Genomic DNA, 27,526 nt, shown 5'->3' with positions numbered 1-27,526 from the left:
TTTTTTTTTTTGTGTGTTCTCACACATCAGACTTTGTATTGATGGCTCAGACCTGCCCATCTGTTGTAGTCTTGACGTCAGATTTGTTGGACCAGTCGCGTGTGTGTGTGGGGATGTGAACAGCCACGGAGTTAATACATTGAAAACACGTATGTATTCATTTGTAATGACAGTGGTATGACACGAATCAAATACAATATTACACCAGTACTAGGCAGTGGTGAAAGTTACAGTACTTGAAATTTGATTTAGTAAAATGTTATGTCCATAATAGTGAGCTTTAGTTGAATACTTATTTTTAAGAGTAAAAAAAAATATATACCTTCTATCTTATTATAAAACTTTTCTAACTTATTAGTTATTAATACTAAATACTTATTTTATAAGAGAAAAAAATATCTACCTTCTATCTTATTCAAAACGTATTCAAAAGCTTTTTTCTTTCCAAATGAGTTTTCTAAACATTTTAATAAGACCATTTTGATTTTAGAGAGAGGATCACTTGGTTGTAAACATGTTTTACATGTTTCAGATGTTCATTCAGAGTTGAAGATAATTTACTTCCTAGTCCAAGCCTTCTGCAGGACGAGGGGGGGGGGGGTCGCAACGGGTAGGGTATGAACCCGGGTCTATCGAGAAGTCCGAACGACAGTCCAGCGCGCATGTTGCACGACCAGTCAGCCATCTGTATAAATGTTTGATCTCAGTTCTCAGTTTATATATATATAATTCGTAATTCGTAAATTGATTTTCAACATAGACTGAGTGTCAAACAAGTAAACCTTTTAATCCACTCACAATTAGTAACCTTTTTAAGATATATAAATTTTTTTCCAATGTTTAAAAATAATCGGAAACAATGGAGTTCCTTGTAAAATGTTTTACATGTTTCGGATGTTCCTTCAGAGTAGAAGATAATTACTTCCCAGTCCAAACCTCCCGCAGGACGACGGGGGATGTGAGCGGGCAGGGTTTGAACCCAGGACCATCGATACATCTGAACGACAGTCCAGAGCACAAACCGCACGACCAGGCAGTCATCCTAATTAACAGAACGCAAAAAAAAAAATTGCAAATAAATGAAAAGCACATTTTATTAATGTTAATAGCTTAAGGGTGCAGGTAGACAAATGTGTAAATAAAACTTACTGTTGAATATTTATTTTTGGTAATAAAAAAAGTTAGTCATGAGATACAATTGTGTGATAATGGTTGAGTGGTCGGTCCCTTTGTACACACTGTGTCTGATGCCGGTACTTAAGAATATAGCACAAGACACACTACTGAAATTTGAAACTTCATTAAAACTTTATTTTTATAATGAGCATCCTCAATAAGACCTTTAGGTAGGCATATAAAGCATTATCTTTGGTTTTAAAGATTAATGGATCGGCTGACTATTTCACTGGACCACGCAAATCGAGTTCGGTCCTGCTACTTTTGCCACATCTGTTGCAGACCAAGCCGTGGACTTCCGAATGTTTCTTTAAGCTTTCCTATCGTCTGCGCATGTCTTCGACAAGAGCTCTTCTATGGGCCTCCAATGTGTTTCCCGCGACCTTCGTGAGAGCTCTCCAATGGACCTCATTCACCAATCGTAAACAAACAACATTTAGTCACGTGATTACATTGATAAAAATAAAGAAAAAAACTGTCACGTGATAGCCATTTTGTATTAAAAATTAGATCGTAATTTGTATAGAAGAGATAGAGAATCAGGTAGCTAAATGTTGTTTGTTTACGATTGGTGAATGAGGTCCATTGTCTTTTTTCAAAGGCCAGTTGATTTCCTCCATGCAAAGATTAGCCTGAATTTATCTTTACGTCACTTCCGGAGACACCTCTTTAACCCCGTCCTGCTTTTAATCTCGCCAAAAAAGATCCCATCTGGCATGCGGTAATCCCCTATGCAAGATAGGTGTCCAACCTAGCGCAGTAAATAATGCCTTTGAACTGTCCAAACCAGCCTCTAGCTGAAAATGGTTATGGCACACAAAAATAAAATATTGCACAATAGCATACAAAAAAAAAAAAAGAAAGATGCTAGATTAATTCAAATTATGTACCTGTATCCAGGGCCGGCCTTAGGCCACTGCAGCCTATGCGGTCGCAGTGGGCCCCGCGCTTTCATAGGCCCCGTGATAATTCTAAGTGTACATTATTAAATTAAACTATTATAACGTATATAAAATAACAGGGTTTTCGCGACCTCCTGATTTTCCAGGGCCTCCAGGAAAGCTCATGAAAAGGCAAAATATACGATAAAGTCCTGAATTTTTTTGAATTTATTCAAATCCCCTGAAGAATAGACGAAATTGACATTTTGGGGTGCCAATAAATAAAAAGTGGCATTGCGAGCTTTCATTTGATAAAAATTTATTGCAAAGACGAAAGTAAGCCTATTTTCTAATTAAAAAAAAATAATTTTGACATTATGCTTATCTCTACCCAGACTAGGCCCCGCGCGATCCGTTTCGCATAGAGCCCCGCAAATGCTAGGGCCGGCCCTGCCTGTATCCGTGTTTCCCAATAAGATCTAAAACTTTTAAACCAAAAAAAGCCGTCAGAAATGTTGAGAAATACTTAGTAAACGAAAAATGCTTCATTAAAATAAAATAAAGTTATTCATAAAACTTGATAGCGGAAACTCTTCAATAAAAAGTTATATTATATGGATGAGGAGCCGCCTTACTGTACTACATATGCCGAGTGTGTGTGTGTTTCTAAAAAAAGATTCTATGGTAACGCTAGAAAAAGATGTTAGCCATGCAGTGTGAATGATGCTAGAAAAGCGGCATTATCGTCAGCTGTATTAGGTAGGATACACAACTCTAGATTGATAAGACGTGTTTTGTAGCAAGAATTTGTTCAAAATATCATTTAACATTATTACTAGCCAATCTACTTTTTTTTTTGGTGACGGAGAATGAGTGCTTACGGTAATAAGTATAATTAATAAGTAGGATTTACTTGTGAAGGTCGTCATGAAAAATGTCAATGTAAATAGGTCGATAGGAGTGGAAGACTATAGATAATGATGGATGCAGTGCCACTGGAATGGATGGATATAATCACGAGATGTGATATAAACCGTCTACCTGAGGAGGGGAAAGAGTTTAAATCCCAATGAAGTCTTTATTTTCTTCTTTTTTTTTTATTAATCAGTAGAAGATTCCATTGCCGAAAACACACAAGACAAAATAGTGAGTTTCTTGATCCCATAACATTGTTCTGATATTGTTCATACTTGTTTTTTTTTTCTTTTTTTTTGTTTTGTTTTGGTTCAAGGTAGCGAGCCATACTTGTTAGTACGTCTTTTTTTTTTTTTTAAAGGAAACCACAAATATAATGCTCTAAGAATAAAGAAGGTTAAATCTCTGAAAAATTTATGAAAATGTATCGGTTTTAAAAGAGCTTTTAATGTCTATGAATAATCTTCCACTAGAATCAAATAGAAGTAAAAGAAAAGAGATTTTGGAAAAAAAAAGTTAGGGTTAGGGGTTAGGATTGTTTCCGACAGGATTTTCGCGGCATTTTATATTTTTAATATTTTCAGCTTTCTTTTAAATTAACTAGAAAAAAAACTCGCCATTATTTTTCAGTTGCAGGCCTACAACTATTATTCTAAATTGAAATCCAACTTACATACATTATTTCGGTTCGTAAGTTCTAATGAGCGACATATCACATGACGAATGATCATTTAAATTTGGCCAAACCCTTAGTAGATCTTCATAAAGATTTCCTTAAGAGTTTAGATCCTGGGACTGTGAACAGCACTGGTCTGAGAACGAGATTGACAGACCTTTCTATATGAAGTGTCGGTCAACTAGAAGCCGAAACATAACCTCCGCTACGTTAGTTTTTCCGATAGAGACGTGTTCGAAATCTTCTAAGAGGCGAGTCCGAAATCTTCTAAGAGGCGAGTCCGAAGTCTTCTAAGAGGCGAGTCTGAAGTCTTCTAAGAGGCGAGTCCGAAATCTTCTAAGAGGCGAGTCCGAAGTCTTCTAAGAGGCGAGTCTGAAGTTTTCTATACATGAGCTCAACGTCTTTGTTTAGCCCTAATTGTACTGTTGTACTAGTTCTATGAGTTAAAACCTTTTGTTTTGTTATACTATTAATGCCTAGTTCTATGAGTTAAAACCTTTGTTTTATAGTACTATTACTGACTAGTTCTATGAGTTAAAACCTTTGTTTTGTAGTACTATAACCGTCTAGTTCCATGAGTTAAAACCTATGTTTTGAAGTAGGCCTACAATTACAGACTAGTTCTATGAGTTAAAACTTTGGTTTTGTAATAGGCCTACTATTACTGTCTAGTTCTTTGAGTTAAAACCTTTGTTTTGTAGTGTTATTACTGACAAATTCTAAGCTTTAAAACCTTTGTTTTGTAGTGCTATTACTGACTAGTTCTACGCGTTAAAACCTTTGTTTTGTAGTGCTATTACTGACTAGTTCTACGTGTGAAAACCTTTGTTTTGTAGTGCTATTACTGACAAATTCTACGCGTTAAAACCTTTGTTTTGTAGTGCTATTACTGACTAGTTCTACGCGTTAAAACCTTTGTTTTGTAGTGCTATTACTGGCTAGTTCTACGCGTTAAAACCTTTGTTTTGTAGTGCTATTACTGACAAATTCTACGCGTTAAAACCTTTGTTTTGTAGTGCTATTACTGACAAATTCTACGCGTTAAAACCTTTGTTTTGAAGTGCTATTTCTGACTAGTTCTACGCGTTAAGACCTTTGTTTTGTAGTACTATTACTGACATTGCGGGAGGTTTGGACTAGGAAGTAAACTATCTTCAACTCTGAAGGAACATCCGAAACATGTAAAACATTTTTACATTTTAGTTCTACGCGTTAAAACCTTTGTTTTGTAGTGCTATTCACTGTTTTACTATTTCTAGAGTTAAGCTTTCTTAGCGCTATTCACTGACTATTATACTCTTTCTACGAGTTAAAATCTTTATTTGTTTAAAGTCTTTGTCCTCTACTCTCCATTGCTAGCTAGTAGAAGAGTCTATATGTTTTTCTAACAATTAATCAATAAAATTCTTGAGACTTTATTGAAAGATGAACAAAACAGTTAGTGTGTGGTGAGAGCTGTCTTCTGTTGCGAAGTGTTAATGTTTATTTATGAGTACACTTTCTCCCAGTATCTTGAGTCCATCGTGTTTATGCTCAGGCTAAAATAAACACACGATTAGACGGATTGCCCGTTGAGTGTATTTAGTAAGCGTCCATCAATAATCCAATAGCAAGATGCTTTATCTGGGACAACGCCCAGATTTTTTTTAAACTCTGTATCTTGCATATGTACGGATTAAAAATAGAGATGTGTGTTTGCATGAGTGTACGTGAGTTGGTTTGGGTTAGAGAGCGGTATAAAGCAGTGTTGTAGTTTTTTTTTTTATCTATTTGTCAACAATTGCCAAATGTAACATCTGCAGTGATTGAACCGTTTCAACCATTTCATCATTTTGTCATTAATTATGATTTATTTTTACCTACATTGTAATCGGTTCTTTTTACAAAGCCTATTTACTAGGCAGTAGGCCTAACTGGCAAGGTCTATAGGTAACAATTTGGACTTATAACTGAATCTTTATTCTTAAACTTTAACGCAGGATTAACTCTTTAACTGCGAACTATTTTGATCGAAACGATTGAGGTTTTCCTAAACGAATAAAAATCTGCAGGGTGGTGAGAGTTACTAAAACTAACATAACTTTTTATTTTATTATGAAATTTAAGATATTTGATTTTATTATAAAGATAAACTAGGTCTTCACCAGCAACGCTAGCGAAGTTACCCACTGAGAGTAGCCCCGCACTGAAAGAATAAAAGAGTATCATCATCATCGAAGTATATAATAAGTTATATAGGAGTATTTAGTGACCACTTTCCAGTTGGCTGTCCGGTCCTGTAGAATGCGCTCTGGACTGACGTTCTATGGTCTCATTGGTCTTGGGTTTGAACCCCCCCCCCCGGGCCATCTCCTGCCGTCCTGCAGGAGTTTAAGGCTACAACTTTATTATCTTTAGAATCTGAAGGAACGTCCGACACATATAAAGCATTTTACAATCATTGTACCGATATTCACTGTGGAGTTGTAACGCTTCTTACTTTGATCATTCTACAATTTCTTGGTGACTGACTGCTGCTTTTTATTGGCCTACATCGCAGATTCTTTAATCTTGTTCTCGACCGGACGTTTACATTATTTGTTATTGTCAGTTTGTTTTTCCCCTTTCAAATGCAGGAGGCCCTAAAATCAGGAAAGTTCTATTTATTAAAAATATGGTAAGCCCCGCGAATGCTTTGCTTTTGGTAGACTTGCAACCAGTGGCGTCACTAGACTAGGTGTCACCCGGTGCGGTCATTTCAGGGTGTTATCCCCGCCCCTCCCCGTTAAAAAAATGTGGTCTGTTGTGTCATAATACACAATTTATAATTAATGACATTAATTGATAGTTAAACAACTAATAATGAAAATGTATCTATAGTTCAATTTTGCAACAATGCAACCTAAAGTAAATTACAATGTTTTTTTGTTTTTTTTTTATTTCTGCATTTCAAACTTAAAAGCGTATCAACCACTTATAATTAATTTCTTGAACTATTTCATTTAAAAATAATTAGCCCATTGTGAACGTGTTGTCTGTTCCTTTGTCGAACGTGTTATGCTTTTTGGTTTTAAAAAAAGTTTAATGACCCACCAGTTTGTCAATAGTTTAAAGGTAGGACTACTCTTATGTATCTTTGGCCTCCCTGTAAACCTTCCAGCCAAAAAAAAAATAAATAAAGCAACGATAAGTAAAATAAAAGATACCTGGCAACAGATGTTCAGCTGCATCTCTAAAGGCTATACTTTTAGAACGAAAAAAAAAAAATGATCTCAATAGTACCAAAAATTTTAAGCAAGAAGCATTTTCTGAAAGGAATGTTGACGATGTAGATTACGTGAATGTTATACACATCTGTTAAAAAGCTTTTCTGTTGGTTCTTAACATTTCCTGTACTCCTTTATGGCTCCCTTTTTTTCATATTCATACACCGAAGCAGCATTTTTTATACACCTGAGATCGACATATCATAAGTTCAAGCTAACCCCTTTCTAGACATTTAAACTGATGTAACTAAGTAAATCTCATCAGCTTTTTTCTTTCTTAAAATCTTATGACTTATGAATCCGATCAGTGTGCACTATGTCAGGTGTGCTGTCAAACAAAATACTAATGAGCTTACAGGAATTTTAACTCTTATAAATATATCTTTTACGTGGTTTTCTAAAACATTTTTACACTTGCTAACATTATAGATACACTTTCAGTTATGGGTTTTATTCACACAGCATTTCAATCATCTTATGGAAATTCTATATTCAATGAAGACTAAATAAACGAGAATTAGACCAGCTCACATCCCAATTATAAGAAAAAGGACGCCTATTATAAGCTATCTCGACATGATCAACGCATAATTTTTTGAGACAGAACCGGACCCAACAGAATGAGACAACTTATGTTCTGGAAGCTAAAAGTCGGGACTATCGAAACCTTCCCCTGTGGAGCATCACCATTGAATGCTGATCATGTCCTTCAAAGCTGCACACTATATTAAGAGCTCCGAACAAGACTCTGGCCCCAAAACCCTCCTGTAGAATAAAAATTTATATGGAGAACTGCCTGATCTGGAAACCACTGCTCGGTTCATCTCAGATATAGGATTACTGATATGAACCCTCCGACATGAAAAATGAGAACGAAGAAGAAGAAATAAAGACTCGTCGTTAATCTGGTCACGAAATGTCCAATATTCTGATTTTATAGAAACAATCCGTGCAATTTATCCTTCCATTGGTTTTTTTCTTACATCAATAATAGCAACGACTTTCTTGTCAATTGTATTAGTAGCCGGGTGCCCTTGTTTTCCGATTTTCCAATTCTGATAACTATGCTTCATACGTCTTTTTATATTCCATTTTCGGACTTTATGTCCACCACTTATTAAGTTACTAATTTGAATCTCATTTCTATAGAATTAGTTGAAAAATAATTAAAAAAAAAAAAAAAGAAACTTAATTTCTAAATATTACGTGATTAAATCATGCCCAATAGGAAGCGTTAGAAGCATTTAAAAAAAAAAACTGGCTTACTTTTCCTTTTGTGAAATTGGCACACGACAAAACGAAACAATACCTTAAAGTATTGAAGTCTATATCATTCAACTGATTCATTGAAACGTTTCCTTCATCTTGGCCAGAGTTTCTTTTACATTCAACATCTAAAATCAAATCATCATCTTCAGAAAGGCAGCACCTGCAGCGAAACGCCTCTTTGTGTATGCACTGATACATAGGGGATAGCTCTATTTTGTTTTATTGCACTTAACCTACTAAAGGATGAATTTCAGAAATGGGAATCAAATTGGAGCATGTCTTTCCACCCAGAAAAATGTCAGTTGTTAAGAGTAACAAAAAAACTAAAACAAATTAATTCCACTTATCTTATTCATGGCAAACCAGTAACACAGACTAAAAACGCAAAATACCTAGGTGTTATAATAAATGAAAAACTGTCATGGAAACCACATATTGATGAAACTACAAAAAAATCAAACAAAGCATTAGGGTTTATTAAAAGAAATTTCTATAAATCAAATAAGAACATAAAACTAAAATGTTATTTAACCTTGGTTAGGCCAATAATAGAATATGCATCCTCCGTTTGGGACCCCTCAACTCAAGAAAACATTAAGAAACTAGAACAGACACAAAATAAAGCAGTGCGATTCATAACAAACGAATATTCACATTTGACTAGAGTAACACCTTTAGTAAAATCACTAAATTTAGAAAGCCTTCAGGACAGAAGGCTCAAAAGTAAAGTAGCAATCATACATAAAACACTGAACCATAATCTTCAAATACAAAAACAAAATTTAATAAAATACTCTGAAAGACACAAAGATAAAGGCACATTCCTCGTCCCATATGCTAGGACAAATTTGTACAAATACTCCTTCTTCCCTAGTGCTATTAGAGCATGGAATGGGTTGCCTGAGCTAGCCAGGAAAACCAGTGACTTGGCAGAATTTAAGTCATTGGTTAATATGCATGACTAAATGCATGACGCGTAGGACGTAATCATCTTCTTTTTCGAAGTAACGTCTGTATTATATAAGATAAGAAAGGTGGAGGGGGGCACCACCACATTCCAGAGATGATATACATGCAAGAAACTTTTATCAAGTTCTAACATTTTCAAATTAAATCTGTGTTTTTTTGTTTTTATGTTCCTATGTTTTTATTTTTAAATGAAATTTAATTCCTACACAGAAATAGTTCACAAATCATACCAAATCTTTCAGAGCAAACAGGAAAAAAAAAATGTTTAAAAAATAAAAACAGTAAGAAACATGAGAACTTAACCCTTTTTTTTTTTAATTTCTTCACTCTGGTTGTATTTTCCACTTTTTTTTTTATATGAATGGATACCTTTGACAAAAGTGGAGAGATTTTACAATGCTTCAATCATCTGTGAACAAAATTCTTTATTTAAAACTTTAAAATAATATAATTTAAATCCTTCTCTCCGTAATTATTTACCACATTCTGGTGGAATCAACGTTGGTATCGTCTGTTAGGAGAGAAGGAGTTAAATTTAAGGAACAATAAGGCAATAAAGTATAAATCAATCCACAGAAAGTGAAATAAATTCGAAATTGAACTAAATATGAAAACAAAAAATATTAATTAAAATTGGTTAGTAGCACTTTACATAAAATCTCTAAATATAATATTAGTAAGCACTTGCAAAATATGTAAGTCACAGCTGGGGCAGCGTAGTCATGCGAAATACTGAATTCCTCATTAATCTTTGGACTCGAAAACAAACCTTATTATTTTTATTATTATTATTAAGAATTAAAAAAAAAATCCCTTTACTAATTGAATAGCTATAGGTGTTAACAAGTACAGAGCCCAGTCAGTCATATGCAAGACTCCATGACGGATACACATAAATAGCAAATTATTTGGTATACAAAGGGCTGATAGGCCATGTAGTTTGAAAAATATACATAACACTTTTACAGCAATGTGGTTGGAAACACACACACATACACACAAATATATTAGTACAGAGGCAATATAGAAAGTGGCGCAATTAAAAAAAAGAAATTTAGTAAAAAAATAAGCACCTCGTAAGTGTAATAAAGCGAAATTGATCCGAAAATCAAGTGCTATTCTTTAACCCTTAAAGCGCTGGGTTGTTTTACAATGATTACATACAAAATGATAATAAAGCTTGTCTTGGAGTCTGAAGATCGTAGAGATGTAAAGTATATCAAGCGGCTACTCAGCCCTGCTGCGGCCTACATATTTTTGCCACATTCAGCACAGACAAACTCTCCTTCCATCGTCTACGTCTGTCTTTGGCAGGGGATTTTCTTTTTGCCCTCAAATGTGTCTCCCGCAGCCTTTATTAAGTCTAGTTATGAAGCCGCCTGCTGCCAAGGGCTTTCTTTTATCCATGTCAGTTAATGCAAGTTGGCGCCTAAGCTGGTCTTGAAAGCGTTTCTGCTGAGAACCTCTGTTACGATGATCAATTTTCAGCTCACAAAAACTAGACTGCCTTGGTCGTACGTATGTAGATAATGAAATAAAATTGGCCGAGCTCTGTTGGGTTATTGTGTTTAGCGTGTTTTACAAATTGTTCACGCTTTGATTGCGGAGAGCCGTGAAAGGTGTCTTTTAATTAGGTGAAAAGGATAACAGAGCAACTGTTTAATTAGGCCTTCTGATTCATTAAGGAGCTGCGTTGGTTAAGCGGCAAAACGCTTGGCTATTGAACCGGGGTCCCGGGTTCGAATCCTAGTGATGACTGGTATTTTTAATATCGAGATATTTGGGCGCCTCTGAGTCTACCTAGCTCTGACATTAGTGGGGAAAAAGTAAAGGCCACATGACGCCCTTGTTAATCGTTGGCCACACAAACAGATGACATTTACATCATCTGTCCCTTTCTTGTTTGCAGTGGCGTAGCTAGGGTGGGGGGAGGAGGGGGAAGAATTTGAAAATCCCCCCGGGCCCCCACTTGAAGGGGCCCCAAATGAGTGTTTTTTTTTTAATTGAAAATTTGGTATTAAGCTAATGCAGGGGCCCCCAAAGAGGTCAAGCCCCCCGGGCCCCCGAACAATGGAAAATTCCTAGCTACGCCCCTGCTTGTTTGTAAAGAAAAGGTTTCAGTATAGTGCTATAAGCCGAGTGACGTAAATCGTAAGTTGTTTTTCTTTCCTATGACCGTATTCGGAAATATTTCATTCACAAAAGGACTAGCCAAAATTAATTTTACGAAAATAAAAGATTTTAAAATTCATATAACGGTCGACCACGAGTTTTCCCTGTGTGGCCAAAAATGTGAGATTTTGAAAAAAAAAATCACAGGTATACATAGAGTCATAGATCTTGTATTTTTCAAGAACATCGTTTTCGAATATCTTTGAAGATAATTTAGTCTAAACCTCCTGCAGGACGACGGGGGATGGCAGCGGGCAGGGCACAACAGTAGGTATGAACCTAGGACCATCGAGAAGTAGGAATGACAGCGGGCAGGGACAACAGTAGGTATGAACCTGGGACCATCGAGAAGTAGGAATGACAGCGGGCAGGGCACAACAGTAGGTATGAACCTAGGACCATCGAGAAGTAGGAATGACAGCGGGCAGGGCACAACAGTAGGTATGAACCTGGGACCATCGAGAAGTAGGAATGACAGCGGGCAGGGCACAACAGTAGGTATGAACCTAGGACCATCGAGAAGTAGGAATGACAGCGGGCAGGGCACAACAGTAGGTATGAACCTGGGACCATCGAGAAGTAGGAATGACAGCGGACAGGGCACAACAGTAGGTATGAACCTAGGACCATCGAGAAGTAGGAATGACAGCGGGCAGGGCACAACAGTAGGTATGAACCTGGGACCATCGAGAAGTAGGAATGACAGCGGGCAGGGCACAACAGTAGGTATGAACCTAGGACCATCGAGAAGTAGGAATGACAGCGGGCAGGGCACAACAGTAGGTATGAACCTGGGACCATCGAGAAGTAGGAATGACAGCGGGCAGGGACAACAGTAGGTATGAACCTAGGACCATCGAGAAGTAGGAATGACAGCGGGCAGGGCACAACAGTAGGTATGAACCTGGGACCATCGAGAAGTAGGAATGACAGCGGGCAGGGCACAACAGTAGGTATGAACCTAGGACCATCGAGAAGTAGGAATGACAGCGGGCAGGGCACAACAGTAGGTATGAACCTGGGACCATCGAGAAGTAGGAATGACAGCGGGCAGGGACAACAGTAGGTATGAACCTAGGACCATCGAGAAGTAGGAATGACAGCGGGCAGGGCACAACAGTAGGTATGAACCTGGGACCATCGAGAAGTAGGAATGACAGCGGGCAGGGACAACAGTAGGTATGAACCTAGGACCATCGAGAAGTCGGAATGACAGCGGGCAGGGACAACAGTAGGTATGAACCTGGGACCATCGAGAAGTAGGAATGACAGCGGGCAGGGACAACAGTAGGTATGAACCTAGGACCATCGAGAAGTCGGAATGACAGTCCAGCGCGCATACCGCACTACCATGCAGCCATACACGACACACACATATATGATATATTAACAGCTCTCTACTATTTTAGTTGACTAGAAAGTACACTCGTTTCTTGCTATGCGTGTAGGTGTCCCTCGGGGGGTTCTCGCTGTGCAATAACTTGGTCATCATCAACACAACATTTGATTATTTCTTATAGCAAATATCACACTCGCGTCCCTGTCCATGTCTCAAACTATCACACTTCCGGTCATGCGCACACACGCGTTCCAACTAATAATTAGCAGACGACCTATGTTGTTTTTTTTCAACCTTTACAAGCAATTTACTGTATTTGATGTTTTGACATCGCAAAACATTTCTTCGTACCATAATATACAAAAAGAATAGCTCATTTCATTGTATTCAATTGCAAAAAGTAAAGATACATTTCCAACATGTTCAATTCCTAGAATTCTTGAAATGAACACAACTAGTTGATAAATACGTAATATTAAAGAAATAAAGAACAAACAAACCATCTACTAGAATATTTACCCCTTTGTTTTCATAGATTATTATTATTATTACTATTTTTATTACTTTTATGTTAGATACGAACAAGTCGGCTTCTTCATTCTCTGGCACTTTCAGGGTCGAGTTTCATTAGAGAGAAACAAAATTCATTGTAGTCCATTATCAGTGTCCACTGAGGAATTTTCTGGTGATGTGGCTGGTCGGCAGCGGTACCGCAGTCTGACAGGCAACGAGAATTTTCTTCTTCTTCTTCTTCTTATTATTATTATACTATTTTACTTTTAACCCTTTCTCTTCGTAATTATTGACCACATTCTGGTGGAATCAACGTTGGTATCGTCAGTTAGGAGAGAAAGAGTTAAATGTCGGAATGAAATGAAATAATGTACTGTTTAATAAAAAAAAATGTCCTAAATTCAATCGATTTCAAACTACATAAATAAATTTAAATCGTTTCGCTATTGATAGATGTTTGTAAAATGTTTTACATGTTTCGGATGTTCCTTCAGAGTTAAAGATAGTTTACTTCCTAATCCAAACCTCCCGCAGGGTGACGGGGGATGGGAGCGGGCAGGGTTTGAACCCTCGACCATCGATAAATCTGAACGACAGTCTAGCGCGCAAACCGCACGACCAGGCAGCCATCCTAGATATATCAGATAAATAAAGAATAATTACATAGACAATGATGTCAAGTAAAAATATCTACGAATATAAAAATTCTTACTGCGAACACATAAAAAAAAATATTACTGTAAAAGAGCCCGTTTGGGTTATTATTGTTTGTGGTTCCGGGTGCTTAGAACCACTTTGGGCAATGGCTACTATGCCACTGCATTACTCCGCATAAGTAAACCGGATACTATAAAAAAAAAATCTTGCTATTTATGAATTAGCTTCAATGTATGAGAATCCACAGTGACGGAGACTGTGAATAAGATTTAATATACAGGACAGGAAGAAGCAGAGCGATGGTCTGCCCAACATTGGACCTGGGTGGCAACGTCTGCGTGAAGTGGGGTGACTATTAGGGTCCTCATCTTCTTCTCGATTCTTTTCCGGATTGCACAGATAAACTTAGGAACTAAGCACTGCTTAGAACAAAGGTTATTACAGTGAAGGAGTAACGGCATTGAAAATTGTCTAAATCTAAACACTAACAGATATTAGTTAAAAAATGGTCAAAAACACTTTGCATACATCCTTCAAATATTATAACAAAATTATAGATATTTATATTAAAACTAGACATATATTACCCGCGGCCCGCGGGTCTTAATTTGTGTATCACTTTCGATATAGTCACTGAGAGTGCTTTGTAAACAATTAAACGAAATAATAATTTTATAAGCGATGCGGAATGCGTGAATGCGTGAATATAAAGATAGTATGAATGGAGCTATCAAATTGCTAATCGACTCAAATTCATTTTTCAAATAAAAACATTTACTTGTAGGCCTACATATATTTGATGAAAATAATAAATGAATAGACCTAATTTTGTATGTTCATGTGTTACAGTATAAAGTAGATCTTGAGTTAGACATAGATCTAGATCTAGACTAATCTTGGATAGAGTTCATTCTGCGCGTGCGTAAAGGCTTCGCTCTGCGCATGCGTGACCTTTTTTATTAGATTACGCGATTCATGAATGAAACTAATAGAATATATCTCAACACAGCTTCGCAGCTTTAGCGAACGAATGTATGAAAAATGCTTTGGAGAAACAAATTTAAATGTTAATTTGATTTAAATATGAAATGAATGGACTATAATTGGTATGTTCATGTGTTGAAGTATAAAACTATCTTTGCGAAGAGACGTTCTATCATCTTAGAGTTGAATTCGAGTTTTAGACCTAGGAATAGAGAGATGTGTAACCTTTTGGGGTAAAGTTTAATGAAAAAATGTACGTCAGGAATTCCAAATTCGCAGATATAAGGAACGAATTTATGTAAAAATGCTTTTGAAACACAAATCTGAAGCTTAATTTGATTAAATAATGAAATCAATAGACTATATTTAGTAATTTTCATGTGTCAAAGTAAAAAACAATTTGAGCAAAGTGTAGTTCTTAAAATTAGATCTAGATCTAAATCCTTTCGATCTTTGCTCATGTCAACATGATACCATACTTTCATAGAGTCGGTCAACTTTTTTTTTGAGGGTCTTATGTTTGTTTTAGGGCTACAATACATACACTACGGTCCCAGTTAGTACCCAAGGAACATTTATGCCAAGTTTTATCAAGATTGGTCAAACGGTTTTGATTTCTATTCGGCACATACATACATACATACGCCTTACATTCTATTTTATAGTATAGATTGTCATACAAACTAACAATATTTAGTGGGTTCGACCTGCTGAATTGTGAAGACTGCTGTACAAACATTTACCCGTCCCCCCTCCCTACAATTTCCGTCTTCCCCCCATCACCAGACAGGAAACTGAAACAGAACTGTAACAAGGTTACAAGGATAGTTGGTGTGGAAACACAAACTCAAATTAGAAATCTGCACTCTATCCAGAAGAATTGAAAAAATTAATTGTAAGTAAAATAAATGAGAAATGGACGAGCTCTCATCCAAATCACAAGAAAGATGACGCTTACTATAAGCTATCCCGACAAGACCAACGTCTAATCTTTCGACTCAGGACCGGACACAACAGAATGCGACAACACATGTACCGGAAGCTCAAAATTGGAACCAGTGAAATCTGCCCATGTGGAGTATCAGCAGAGAATGCAGACCACGTCCTCCAAAACTGCTCTCTTTACCAAGAGGCCCGTATAAGACACTGGCCACAAAACACCCCAATAGAAAGAAAACTATATGGAGAGCTCCCTGATTTGGAAACCACTGCGCAGTTCATCTCATGTATTGGCCTAGTCATCTGAACACTCCAACATAACAATGAGAACGAAGAAGAAGATTTTTGTTTTGTCAGGTAAAAGAAATAATTGTGCAAAATTTTATCTTGATCCGAAAAAATGGGTGAGGGAATATTACGGTGTACAAACTTTTTACCAGACAGACAGAGTGTATACAAGCTTGTAAAAACAAAATATTGAAACTGTTAAGAGTGGTGCGTCTGTTTCCTATTCTGCTCTAGCTTGTGCTGTGTGTCGCCACGTCTTGGGACGAAACTTTGTTAAATTTCCTAATTAACATCACGCAATGTTAGACAACAATAACATTCTAGAATTAAATTAACTTCGGTGTTTAGTTTTTTTTGTTTTATAATTTTCGTTCTACACATTTCGGTTCTGAAATGAGAGTCCCAGCCCTTGGAAAAACTACTCCTCAAACTTTGAACGACATGACAATGACTTGATTATACGGGCTGAGAATAATTCAGATTTTGTATGTTTTTTAATTCAAAGGTTCTGTCGAGAAGAACAATGTTCCGGGCAGTAATAACACTATCGGCTTGTCTGCTAGTTTTGACAGGTACGTACTAAGGTTTAATTATTTTCTGTGACGCTTAAGGTACTCACTTTTTAAGCTTATATCAGTTTCTGTGGCTAACGGTTAAGGTACCCAATAGAGCTGCGTGGACTCCAGATCTCAAAATTAAAAAATCCCAGTCTTCATCAGGATTTGACCCCGGGCCAGAAGCCAAAAGCCTTACCACTCGACCACCGCACATACTCTCGGTCCCATACTTACCAGCCCTGTCATTACATTAAATTATTTTTATTTGTATTTTATTAATGGTTTATGATTTTTAAATATCTTTATTAAAGGCATGTTTAATATAATCATACATCCACTAATTGAATAAACATTTATAGGAAACGAGTTTTGTATGGCCTCTTACGACTAAAGGCAACACAATCTTTATACTTGTCATGAGTCCAGGTGACATAATGCTATCATAACAGGACATAATGCTATCATAACAGGACATAATGCTATCATAACAGGACATAATGCTATCATAACAGGACATAATGCTATCATAACAGGACATAATGTTATCAAAACAGGACATAATGCTATCAAAACAGGACATAATGCTATCAAAACAGGACATAATGTTATCATAACAGGACATAATGTTATTATAACAGGACATATTGCTATCAAAACAAGACATATTGCTATCAAAACAGGACATAATGTTATCATGACAGACATAATGCTATCACAACAGGACATGCTATCATAACAGGAAACAATGCTGTCATACCAGGGCATAAGGCTATCACAACAGGACTTAATGCTATCATACCATGACATAACACTATCATACCAGGACATAATGCTATCATAACAGGACATAATGTTATCATACCAGGACATAATGCTATCATAACAGGACATAATGCTATCATAACATAACATAATGCTATCATACCAGGACATAATGCTATCATAACAGGACATAATGCTATCATACCATGACATAACACTATCATACCAGGACATAATGCTATCATACCAGGACATAATGCTATCATAACATGACATAACACTATCATACCAGGACATAATGCTACCATAACAGAACTTAATGCTATCATACCATGATATAACACTATCATACCAGTACATAAGGCTATCATAACATGACATAATGTTATGTCAAGTGTGTCTATGCTGATCTGTGTTCTTCCAACCCCAACTGTTGATATCAACATAAAACTACCTTAGCATTATGTTCTATAACGCTCATCCACCAGCTTGCTTTAACTGACATAGAAGGCAGGCGGCTTCCGAACGAGACAGCTAGAGATCTCTCGCAAATTTCGATTCCCAAAGTAAATCTGCCGAGGACAGACATAGACGGCGAAAAGGGAACTCAATCCGGAGACACCGGTTATGTTATTTAAGAATGAGGAGAAGACTTGAGTAGCAACCATAGAGAAAAACACTGCAGCGCTTCTTATCATCGGACTCGAAGTTATGCCTTAATATTATTATGTTTAATACGAATGAGTATTCTTTCTCTGGCACTGCCAGGGTCAAATTAAAAAAAAAAAAAAGAAACAAAATCCATTGTAGTCCCTTTATTAGTGTCCACTGAAGAAATTTTCTGGTGATGTGGCAGTTCTGCAGCAGTACCGCCCTCTGACAGGCAACGAGATTTTTCTTAGAAATATTAAGAGCCTTGAAGGTATCTGTGAGGTCAGTTGTCATTATCCCCTTGGTTGATATGAGGTGTATTGTTAGTTTAGGTAACATTATTTTAGATAATAATAATAATAATGATAATATGTCAGAAACGAACGAGTAGTCATTATCTGGCGCTGCCAGGGTCGAGTTTCGTTAAAAAGAAAAAAAATTCATAGTAGTCCCTTTATTATTATTATTATTATTATTGTTATTATTATCATGTGCTAGTGTAACGTCATTTAAAAAAAAAGATAAGCCGTTAAGACAGGGCCGTTGTTTTTCTAATATATGCCTTACAGCTGTATCGGACCTTTTCCAATTGTTGTTGAACACTCTTGGTGGTAAGCGCGAGATCTGGTTGGGCTGGTGTTTAGTTCCCTTGTCACTGCGTTGTGTTTAGTTCCCTTGTCACTGTGTTGCTGCTAAGCGTAGTTGCCAAACAGGAGGGTCCATGGTTCCTTTCCTGGTCAGTGCAGTCCCTACTTTCTTTACAATGAATTCACCATTTTTGAATTCACCATTTTTGAATTCACCATTTTTGAGCTCACCATTTTTGAATTCACCATTTTTGAGTTCACCATTTTTGAGTTCCCCATTTTTGAATTCACCATTTATGAGTTCACCATTTTTGAGTTCACCATTTTTGAGTTCACCATTTTTGAGTTCCCCATTTTTGAATTCACCATTTTTGAGTTCACCATTTTTGAATTCACCATTTTTGAGTTCACCATTTTTAAATTCACCATTTTTTTTTTAATTCCCCATTTTTGAGTTCACCATTTTTGAATTCACCATTTTTGAATTCACCATTTTTGAATTCACCATTTTTGAATTCACCATTTTCTCTCTTTCAAAAATGATATGTGTAATGAGTATGCATTAAAAGATGAAATCGTGGATTAACAATGTATATTAAACTCATTATTACCTCATATTAAATGAATACATTATTTTCCTAATCTGGTAGGAGCGACTTCAATCTTCGACTTTGATTGTCGTAGGCAAGGTTCTGATTGCCTGAATCAAGAAACCTGTAATCAGACTTCTGGCGAGTGTATATGTATACCAGCAGATCCTGCTTCCAACTATCGATGTGCTAACATCAGTAAGACTTTTTTTTTAACAAGGAAAAAAATATTTTTTAAGAAACAAAGCTTATTTACAGGGGAAGAACTCCACCCTTAAAGCTATATCTATCAAAAAAGTACACGTTATTTCCCTTGTTTCATATCAAACAAAATAATTAATTACCAATAATGAATTAACTTTTTTTTTTATTTATTCATGTTTTGTTAGGTACAATAGATGATTATTTAAAGTATTAACATGATCGGAGAATGCCAACAAGTTAGACAAATATGAGTGAATACTACAGGATTAGTTTCCCTTGTTGGTTTAAAAAATAATTAATTACCAGTAATTGAGTCATTGATTATTAAAAAAAAAATTATTCATGCCTTGCCTATGCCAATAAATAATTGAGTGAAATTTCAACTTAATCTGAGAATGGGTTTGGGAGAAATAACGTGTACACACTTTTGACAAGACAGACAAGAGTTTTAATAAGCTTTGTACAACTTGTCCCTCAGTTCTCGAAATTAATGTTCCGTGGGATTGTACAAATACGCTTCTAGTTTATGTAAAGCTATTTGTATGCATTTCTGTGGATGATATCGTGGTATTCTTACAATAATTATATAGATATTGATGTTAATATATATATTGCCGATACAGTTTGGGGTCAGCGGCATCGCAGGTTCTGCCAGGGTGAAGCACTGTGTGCTGCAAACTGCCTTAGCGTCGCCAGCTCCTGATTTTTCTTCAGGGTTGACTCCCGAAGTCTTTCCCATGATTGGGTATAGCTGAAAGGCAACAGAGGTTTGAATTCAAAGTTTTCCTTCTCCTAGGTGGGTAGCCAGCCATGGTTAACAAGCCCCTCGTGCCCAAAGCTGACTACTTAAGGCGCCTTCGCCCCTTCTCCTGTTATTTTATAATTGTATTTTATTTATTTATTTTACACACAGCCTGTTGCAATGTATATTAAATTTCACAGAAGTTGCTATTTCGCTCCAAATTTGTGGTACTAATTATAATTGTTAGGTACTCCAGATCAGCTAAGGGCAGTATACTTTACGTGAATAGAGATAAATGGCTTCCAATGACACTATTTTCATTTATTTCTGAGTTGATTAAGAGGAGAAATATTAAGTAGTACAATTTAAAATGTTTAAATGTATGTTTCTTGAGGTTGTTTTTTTTTTTATTAAAAAACAAGAACAAAGAGAAAGGTTGGTTTAAAAACGCCCTTCGCTATGCGAAACATAGGTCAGACATTGGATGTTCTTGTGTTATAGTCTTACTAAGAATCCACACGGAGAACTTTATAGAGGGTCAAAAATAAAAAGCGACCAGACTAGTGCCCTTAAGACTTGACCAATGGGACGGAGTTTCCTTCGGGGGTTAGGAATGACGGAGTTTCTTGTCCCCACTTGTGTGTCTTTATGGTCTTTTTACGCTTAACCACTCACTATCTTACTTTTACTTCTGTGTCTTTTGGGTCTTTTTACGTTTAACCACTCACTATCTTACTTTTACTTCTGTGTCTTTTGGGTCTTTTTACGTTTAACCACTCACTATCTTACTTTTACTTCTGTGTCTTTAGGGTCTTTTTACGTTTAACCACTCACTATCTTACTTTTACTTCTGTGTCTTTTGGGTCTTTTTACGTTTAACCACTCACTATCTTACTTTTACTTCTGTGTCTTTTGGGTCTTTTTACGTTTAACCACTCACTATCTTACTTTTACTTCTGTGTCTTTAGGGTCTTTTTACGTTTAACCACTCACTATCTTACTTTTACTTCTGTGTCTTTAGGGTCTTTTTACGTTTAACCACTCACTATCTTACTTTTACTCCTGTGTCTTTATGGCCTTTTTTACGTTTAACCACTCACATCTTTTTTATTGTTGTTGAGTCCAAGTCTTAACATTCATGCGCAAGTAGGAAGTGTGGTCGAAAGGCCAAGTGCGCTTGAACTTGGCTTGGCTACCTAGAAGGGGGCTCGAGGTTCGACACCCGACTCAGGCAGAGTCCACTAACCCTTACCCTAAAGGCAACACGGAAAACCAACTCCTAGATACCCCCTCCCCTCCACTGGTCCACAAATGAGATTGGACCAAAAGCGCTCTGAGCATGCTATAAGCATGAAAGTAGCGCTAAATAAGTAGCTCCTATAATAATAAAGTAAGGTAAGGTCATCTGTTTCTTTGGTTAACGAGGGTGTCATGTGGCCAGCACAACGTCCAACCGCTTTTACTTTTCCCCAGCTAATGTCAGCGACCCATTATGGACTCAGAGGCGATCGAAGATACCGTAATTGAAAATCCCAGTCTTCACCAGGATTCGAACCCCGGACCCCGTTTCAGAGCATTAGTTCGAGTTTTTTACACATCGGCACAATTTAGGCCATGTCGTGCCCGTAATCCTTTAATGGTTACTCTCCCTTCGTATCATAAGCAAAGCGCTTTACAGATCAGCCAGTGCGCCTCTTGTATCGTATTAGTAATTACCTGATCACAAACTATAAAATTGCGCTAAATTAAAACACTGAATTCGTTATGTAAATAATGTAGTGTCAATATTTTTAAACTTATGGTAATTGTTAGCGATTCAGATAATGAAGCCTAAACATAAAAACCTGATTTGAGAATTTTAAAATGATCGATTTTACAATTTCATCCAAATGGCATGTTGCTGTGATGAAAACTATTTCGATTTTTTTTGTTGTAACTGCTTTGAAGTTAACCACAGTGTAAATATCTCCAAATTTTCAAAGTCACTAATAAATCGCCATAGTAAACGATCAGAGGAGCTTACATTCTATTAGTTCAGTAGAAATATCTTATAAGAACATGGCGAATCAGTGTACTAGATGAAGCCAAGAGGACAGGAAAGAGCTGGGAAGCCATTAAAAAAACTAACAAGAGACCGTGGAGAGTGGCGTGTTTTTACTGAGGCCCTATGTTCCACGAGGAACACAAATGTTTTTTACTGAGGCCCTATGTTCCACAAGGGGCACAAATGTTTTTACTGAGGCCCTATGTTACACAAGGAACACAAATGTTTTTACTGAGGCCCTATGTTCTACAAGTAAAACAAATGTTTTTTAGTGAGGGCCTATGTTCCACAAGGAACACAAATGTTATTTACTGAGGTCCTATGTTTCACAAGGAATACAAATGTTTTTACTGAGGCCCTATATTTCACAAAAAATACAAATGTTTTTTACTGAGGCCCTATGTTCCACGAGGAACACAAATGTTTTTTTTACTGAGGCCCTATGTTCCACGAGGAGCACAAATGTTTTTACTGAGGCCCTATGTTCCACGAGGAACACAAATGTTTTTTTTACTGAGGCCCTATGTTCCACGAGGAACACAAATGTTTTTTTTACTGAGGCCCTATGTTCCACGAGGAACACAAATGTTTTTTTTACTGAGGCCCTATGTTCCACGAGGAACACAAATGTTTTTTTTTACTGAGGCCCTATGTTCCACGAGGAACACAAACTTTTTTTTACTGAGGCCCTAGGTTCCACGAGGAACACAAATGTTTTTACTGAAGCACTATGTTCCACGAGGAACACAAATGTTTTTACTGAAGCACTATGTTCCACGAGGAACACAAACTTTTTTTTACTGAGGCCCTAGGTTCCACGAGGAACACAAATGTTTTTACTGACGCCCTATTTTCCACGAGGAACACAAATGTTTTTACTGAAGCACTATGTTCCACGAGGAACACAAACTTTTTTACTGAGGCCCTATGTTCCACAAGGAACACAAATGTTTTTTTTTTACTCTGGGCCTATGTTACACAAAGAACACAAATGTTTTTACTGAGGCCCTATGTTCACGAGGAACATAAATGTTTTTACTGAGTCCCTATGTTCCACAAGGAACACAAAGGAGAGATAACGGTGATGGTCGTGTTGATACTAATAATTGATTTGTTAAAAAAAAATTTGTTTTTCTTAAACTACTAATGTGCTTGTAACAATTCATAAAATTAATTAAACACAGGAGTTTATTTCTCAATTTCTCATCAAATCAATGAAAGCAAATATGCACGCTCTAACATTTGACATATCCGTTGGTTGTATATTCATTTCAATAATAATAAATAATTAGTATTAATTACTCAATGACATAAATACATTCACTTAAAATATTAATTACTAGGCATTGCTTATAACCTACAATATACCCGAAAGATAACTGTATAATGATTATTTATAAATGTGTTTATCTTTAAGCTTCTGAATGCCCTGAGGGTAATTACGGAGAAAGCTGCACTCTGCAAAGAGGTAAGCTCTCACTACTCTTTAAAAATACTCTTAGGTATTAGGTATTTATGTAACTTAGGTATTTGCTTGAAACTTGGGTATTAGTCTTAACATAACTAGTTGTCTAAATTTAGACAATAATCCCCACTCCCTTTAGTGACCTTTAGTTTCCAACTGCTACTGACTACCATTCCATGTCAGAAATGTGTTTGAGCTTTATAAATACATGCAGGCGAACTAAACGGAACGTTCGGATATTACGTAATGACTATAAAAAAAAGGGGGGGTGAAAAATTTGATACGATTTGTTACAAGGGGGAATAGCGGGGGGGGGGGGGTCTGAAACTTTGTTACGTAACAAAAACAAAACAAAAATTCAAATGACATAAAACTTTTTTTACACATTAAATTTTATTACTAAAAAAATATGAATGAACAAATACATTCCGAGATGTTGTTAAACACCATGGGTCTATTCTATCGTCATCACTTGTGTAGATATTATCATCAGATATCTACATTATAGACTAGGAATCATCATCATTCATATAGGCAATATCATCATCTACCTAGATAATAGGCTAGATATCATCAGTACTTATCTTGACATCATCATCACTCACATAGACATAATCATTATCTACGTAGATAGTCGGCTAGAAATCACTATTATTTATCTAGACATTATTATCTGTTACCTAGATAATAGGCTAAACATCACCATCACTTATGTAGAAACCAACATCTGTTACCTAGATAATAGGCTAGATATCATTATTACTTATCTTGACATCATCATCACTCACATAGACATAATTATCATCTACCTAGATAGTCGGCTAGACATCACCATCACAGTGCCATCACTTATCTAGACATTATCATCTGTTACCTAGATAATAGGCTTAACATCACCATCACTTATCTAGAAACCAACATCTGTTACCTAGATAATAGGCTAGATATCATCATTACCTATCTTGACATCATCATCACTCACATAGACATAATTATCATCTACCTAGATAGTCGGCTAGACATCACCATCACTTATCATCTGTTACCTAGATAATAGGCTAAACATCACCATCACTTATCTAGAAACCAACATCTGTTACCTAGATAATAGGCTAGATATCATCATTACTTATCTTGACATCATCATCACTCACATAGACATAATTATCATCTACCTAGATAGTCGGCTAGAAATCACCATCACAGTGCCATCACTTATCTAGACATTATCATCTGTTACCTAGATAATAGGCTAAACATCACCATCACTTATCTAGAAACCAACATCTGTTACCTAGATAATAGGCTAGATATCATTATTACTTATCTTGACATCATCATCACTCACATAGACATAATTATCATCTACCTAGATAGTCGGCTAGACATCACCATCACTTATCATCTGTTACCTAGATAATAGGCTAAACATCACCATCACTTATCTAGAAACCAACATCTGTTACCTAGATAATAGGCTAGATATCATCATTACTTATCTTGACATCATCATCACTCACATAGACATAATTATCATCTACCTAGATAGTCGGCTAGAAATCACCATCACAGTGCCATCACTTATCTAGACATTATCATCTGTTACCAAGATAATAGGCTAAACATCACCATCACTTATCTAGAAACCAACATCTGTTACCTAGATAATAGGCTAGATATCATCATTACTTATCTTTACATCATCATCACTCACATAGACATAATTATCATCTACCTAGATAGTCGGCTAGAAATCACCATCACAGTGCCATCACTTATCTAGACATTATCATCTGTTACCTAGATAATAGGCTTAACATCACCATCACTTATCTAAAAACCAACATCTGTTACCTAGATAATAGGCTAGATATCATCATTACTTATCTTGACATCATCATCACTCACATAGACATAATTATCATCTACCTAGGTAGTCGGCTAGAAATCACCATCACTTATCTAGACATTATCATCTGTTACCCAGATAATAGGCTTAACATCACCATCACTTATATAGAAACCAACATATGTTACCTAGATAATAGGCTAGATATCATCATTACTTATCTTGACATCATCATCACTCACATAGACATAATTATCATCTACTTAGGTAGTCGGCTAGAAATCACCATCACAGTGCCATCACTTATCTAGACTTATCATCTGTTACCTACATAATAGGCTTAACATCACCATCACTTATCTAGAAACCAACATCTGTTACCTAGATAATAGGCTAGATATCATCATTACTTATCTTGACATCATCATCACTCACATAGACATAATCATCATCTACCTAGATAGTCGGCTAGAAATCACCATCACTTATCTAGACATTATCATCTGTTACCTAGATAATAGGCTTAACATTACCATCACTAATATAGAAACCAACATGTTACGTAGATAATAGGCTAGATAACCTTATCGCTTATCTAGACATCATCATCAATTAACTAGATAATAGGCTATATATTAATTATCTAGACATCATCAATACAGAGGGAATAGGCTAGATACCATCATAGCTTATCTACACATTATAAATAGTTACCAAGATAATATGATTATCATCATCATCGCTTACCTAGACATCATCACTTACTTTGACATCGCTCATCATCAGTTACCAAAACAATACGCTAGATATCTTCATTGCTTATTTAGACATTATCATTAGTTTCCTAGATAATATGCTTATTAATTATCATCATTGCTTACCTAGACATCATCACTTACTTTGACATTGAGCTCGTTTTTATAAAACATAAATTTATTTTCACCATCACTTATCTAGAAACCAACATCTGTTACCTAGATAATAGGCTAGATATCATCATTACCTATCTTGACATCATCATCACTCACATAGACATAATTATCATCTACCTAGATAGTCGGCTAGACATCACCATCACTTATCATGTGTTACCTAGATAATAGGCTAAACATCACCATCACTTATCTAGAAACCAACATCTGTTACCTAGATAATAGGCTAGATATCATCATTACTTATCTTGACATCATCATCACTCACATAGACATAATCATCATCTACCTAGATAGTCGGCTAGAAATCACCATCACAGTGCCATCACTTATCTAGACATTATCATCTGTTACCTAGATAATAGGCTTAACATCACCATCACTTATCTAGAAACCAACATCTGTTACCTAGATAATAGGCTAGATATCATCATTACCTATCTTGACATCATCATCACTCACATAGACATAATTATCATCTACCTAGATAGTCGGCTAGACATCACCATCACTTATCATCTGTTACCTAGATAATAGGCTAAACATCACCATCACTTATCTAGAAACCAACATCTGTTACCTAGATAATAGGCTAGATATCATCATTACTTATCTTGACATCATCATCACTCACATAGACATAATTATCATCTACCTAGATAGTCGGCTAGAAATCACCATCACAGTGCCATCACTTATCTAGACATTATCATCTGTTACCTAGATAATAGGCTTAACATCACCATCACTTATCTACAAACCAACATCTGTTACCTAGATAATAGGCTAGATATCATTATTACTTATCTTGACATCATCATCACTCACATAGACATAATTATCATCTACCTAGATAGTCGGCTAGACATCACCATCACTTATCATCTGTTACCTAGATAATAGGCTAAACATCACCATCACTTATCTAGAAACCAACATCTGTTACCTAGATAATAGTCTAGATATCATCATTACTTATCTTGACATCATCATCACTCACATAGACATAATTATCATCTACCTAGATAGTCGGCTAGAAATCACCATCACAGTGCCATCACTTATCTAGACATTATCATCTGTTACCAAGATAATAGGCTAAACATCACCATCACTTATC

General features: G+C 36.2%; 1 protein-coding gene across 1 annotated transcript in view; it reads left to right on the top strand.

Moving 5' to 3' along the window:
- Nucleotides 1–27,526, top strand: part of LOC106080342 (uncharacterized) — a 47,265-nt gene continuing 19,739 nt past the window's right edge. The window contains exons 1-4 of the mRNA XM_056045620.1: nucleotides 1–149; nucleotides 16,529–16,595; nucleotides 19,231–19,368; nucleotides 23,578–23,628. Of these exons, the coding sequence (XP_055901595.1) occupies nucleotides 16,547–16,595; nucleotides 19,231–19,368; nucleotides 23,578–23,628 (238 nt within the window). The 5' untranslated portion in view covers nucleotides 1–149; nucleotides 16,529–16,546. The remainder of the gene's footprint in view (nucleotides 150–16,528; nucleotides 16,596–19,230; nucleotides 19,369–23,577; nucleotides 23,629–27,526) is intronic.

This window comes from Biomphalaria glabrata, chromosome 11, assembly GCF_947242115.1.
Source record: "Biomphalaria glabrata chromosome 11, xgBioGlab47.1, whole genome shotgun sequence".
In the NCBI taxonomy this organism is placed as follows: Eukaryota; Metazoa; Mollusca; class Gastropoda; family Planorbidae; genus Biomphalaria; species Biomphalaria glabrata.
This window is presented reverse-complemented; position numbering and strand designations above follow the sequence as displayed.